General features: G+C 53.4%; 1 protein-coding gene across 2 annotated transcripts in view; it reads left to right on the plus strand.

Annotated features, from left to right (window-relative positions):
* The first annotated feature begins 212 nt into the window (after window positions 1-212).
* trabd2b (TraB domain containing 2B) overlaps window positions 213-785 on the plus strand; it is a 228,874-nt gene continuing 228,301 nt past the window's right edge. For both annotated transcript variants that reach the window (XM_061978565.1, XM_061978566.1), the window contains exon 1: window positions 213-458. In XM_061978565.1, coding sequence (XP_061834549.1) covers window positions 357-458 — 102 coding nt within the window. In that variant the 5' untranslated portion in view covers window positions 213-356. The remainder of the gene's footprint in view (window positions 459-785) is intronic.

Consider the following 785-nt stretch of genomic DNA (forward strand, 5'->3'; position numbering starts at 1 on the left):
TGAAGGGCCCCGAGAAGGAGGAGGAGGAGGAGGAAGAAGGGGTCCACGCCACTCGTCCCACCTCCTCCCGAACAGACGCACCAAACTTGTGGGAGCGCACCGCGGAAACTTTCCCAAAGAGTTCCACAGCAGCAGCGGGGGAGAAAGACGCGACAGGCGGCTATATAGAAGTCGAGCTGAGGGGGGCGGGGGAGGAAGATGGCGGGAAGGCGCGATGGTGGCGATGTGAGGCCGTGACGTGTTTAAAAGTCGGCTGACCACCAGTGACAACACGCACATCGCCCGTGGGGAGAGAGAGAGAGAGAGAGAGAGAGGGATACGTGCACCGCGGAGGGGATACACGCTGCAGGTCCGCTATGGTGTGCGTGAAAGGGCTCGGCTGGGTCCTCCTGAGCGCCCTCCTGCACCCCGTGGCGCCCGGGGGTGGCAGACCCAGGCAGTGCGACCTGCCGAAGACGGTGAGTCGGAGTTTTGGAACACTTTACACACGCACCGCACCACACGACTATCACCAAGTGACACTTTAGGGACTTTTAGTTCAAGCGACTTCGGCGTGAAAAGAATGAACGAATGGAGTCACTCTCCCCGCTTTGATATCACAATGATACTGTTATTAACGATACCGATTCATTATCATTTACCATGAATTGATTTACGTGGACCCCGACTTAAACAAGTTGAAAAACTTATTCAGGTGTTTCCATTTAGTGGTCAATTGTACGGAATATGTACTGAACTGTGCAATCTACTAATAAAAGTTTCAATCAATCAATCAAAATCATTAT

This window comes from Nerophis lumbriciformis, linkage group LG18 (assembly GCF_033978685.3).
Source record: "Nerophis lumbriciformis linkage group LG18, RoL_Nlum_v2.1, whole genome shotgun sequence".
Lineage (NCBI taxonomy): Eukaryota > Metazoa > Chordata > Actinopteri > Syngnathiformes > Syngnathidae > Nerophis > Nerophis lumbriciformis.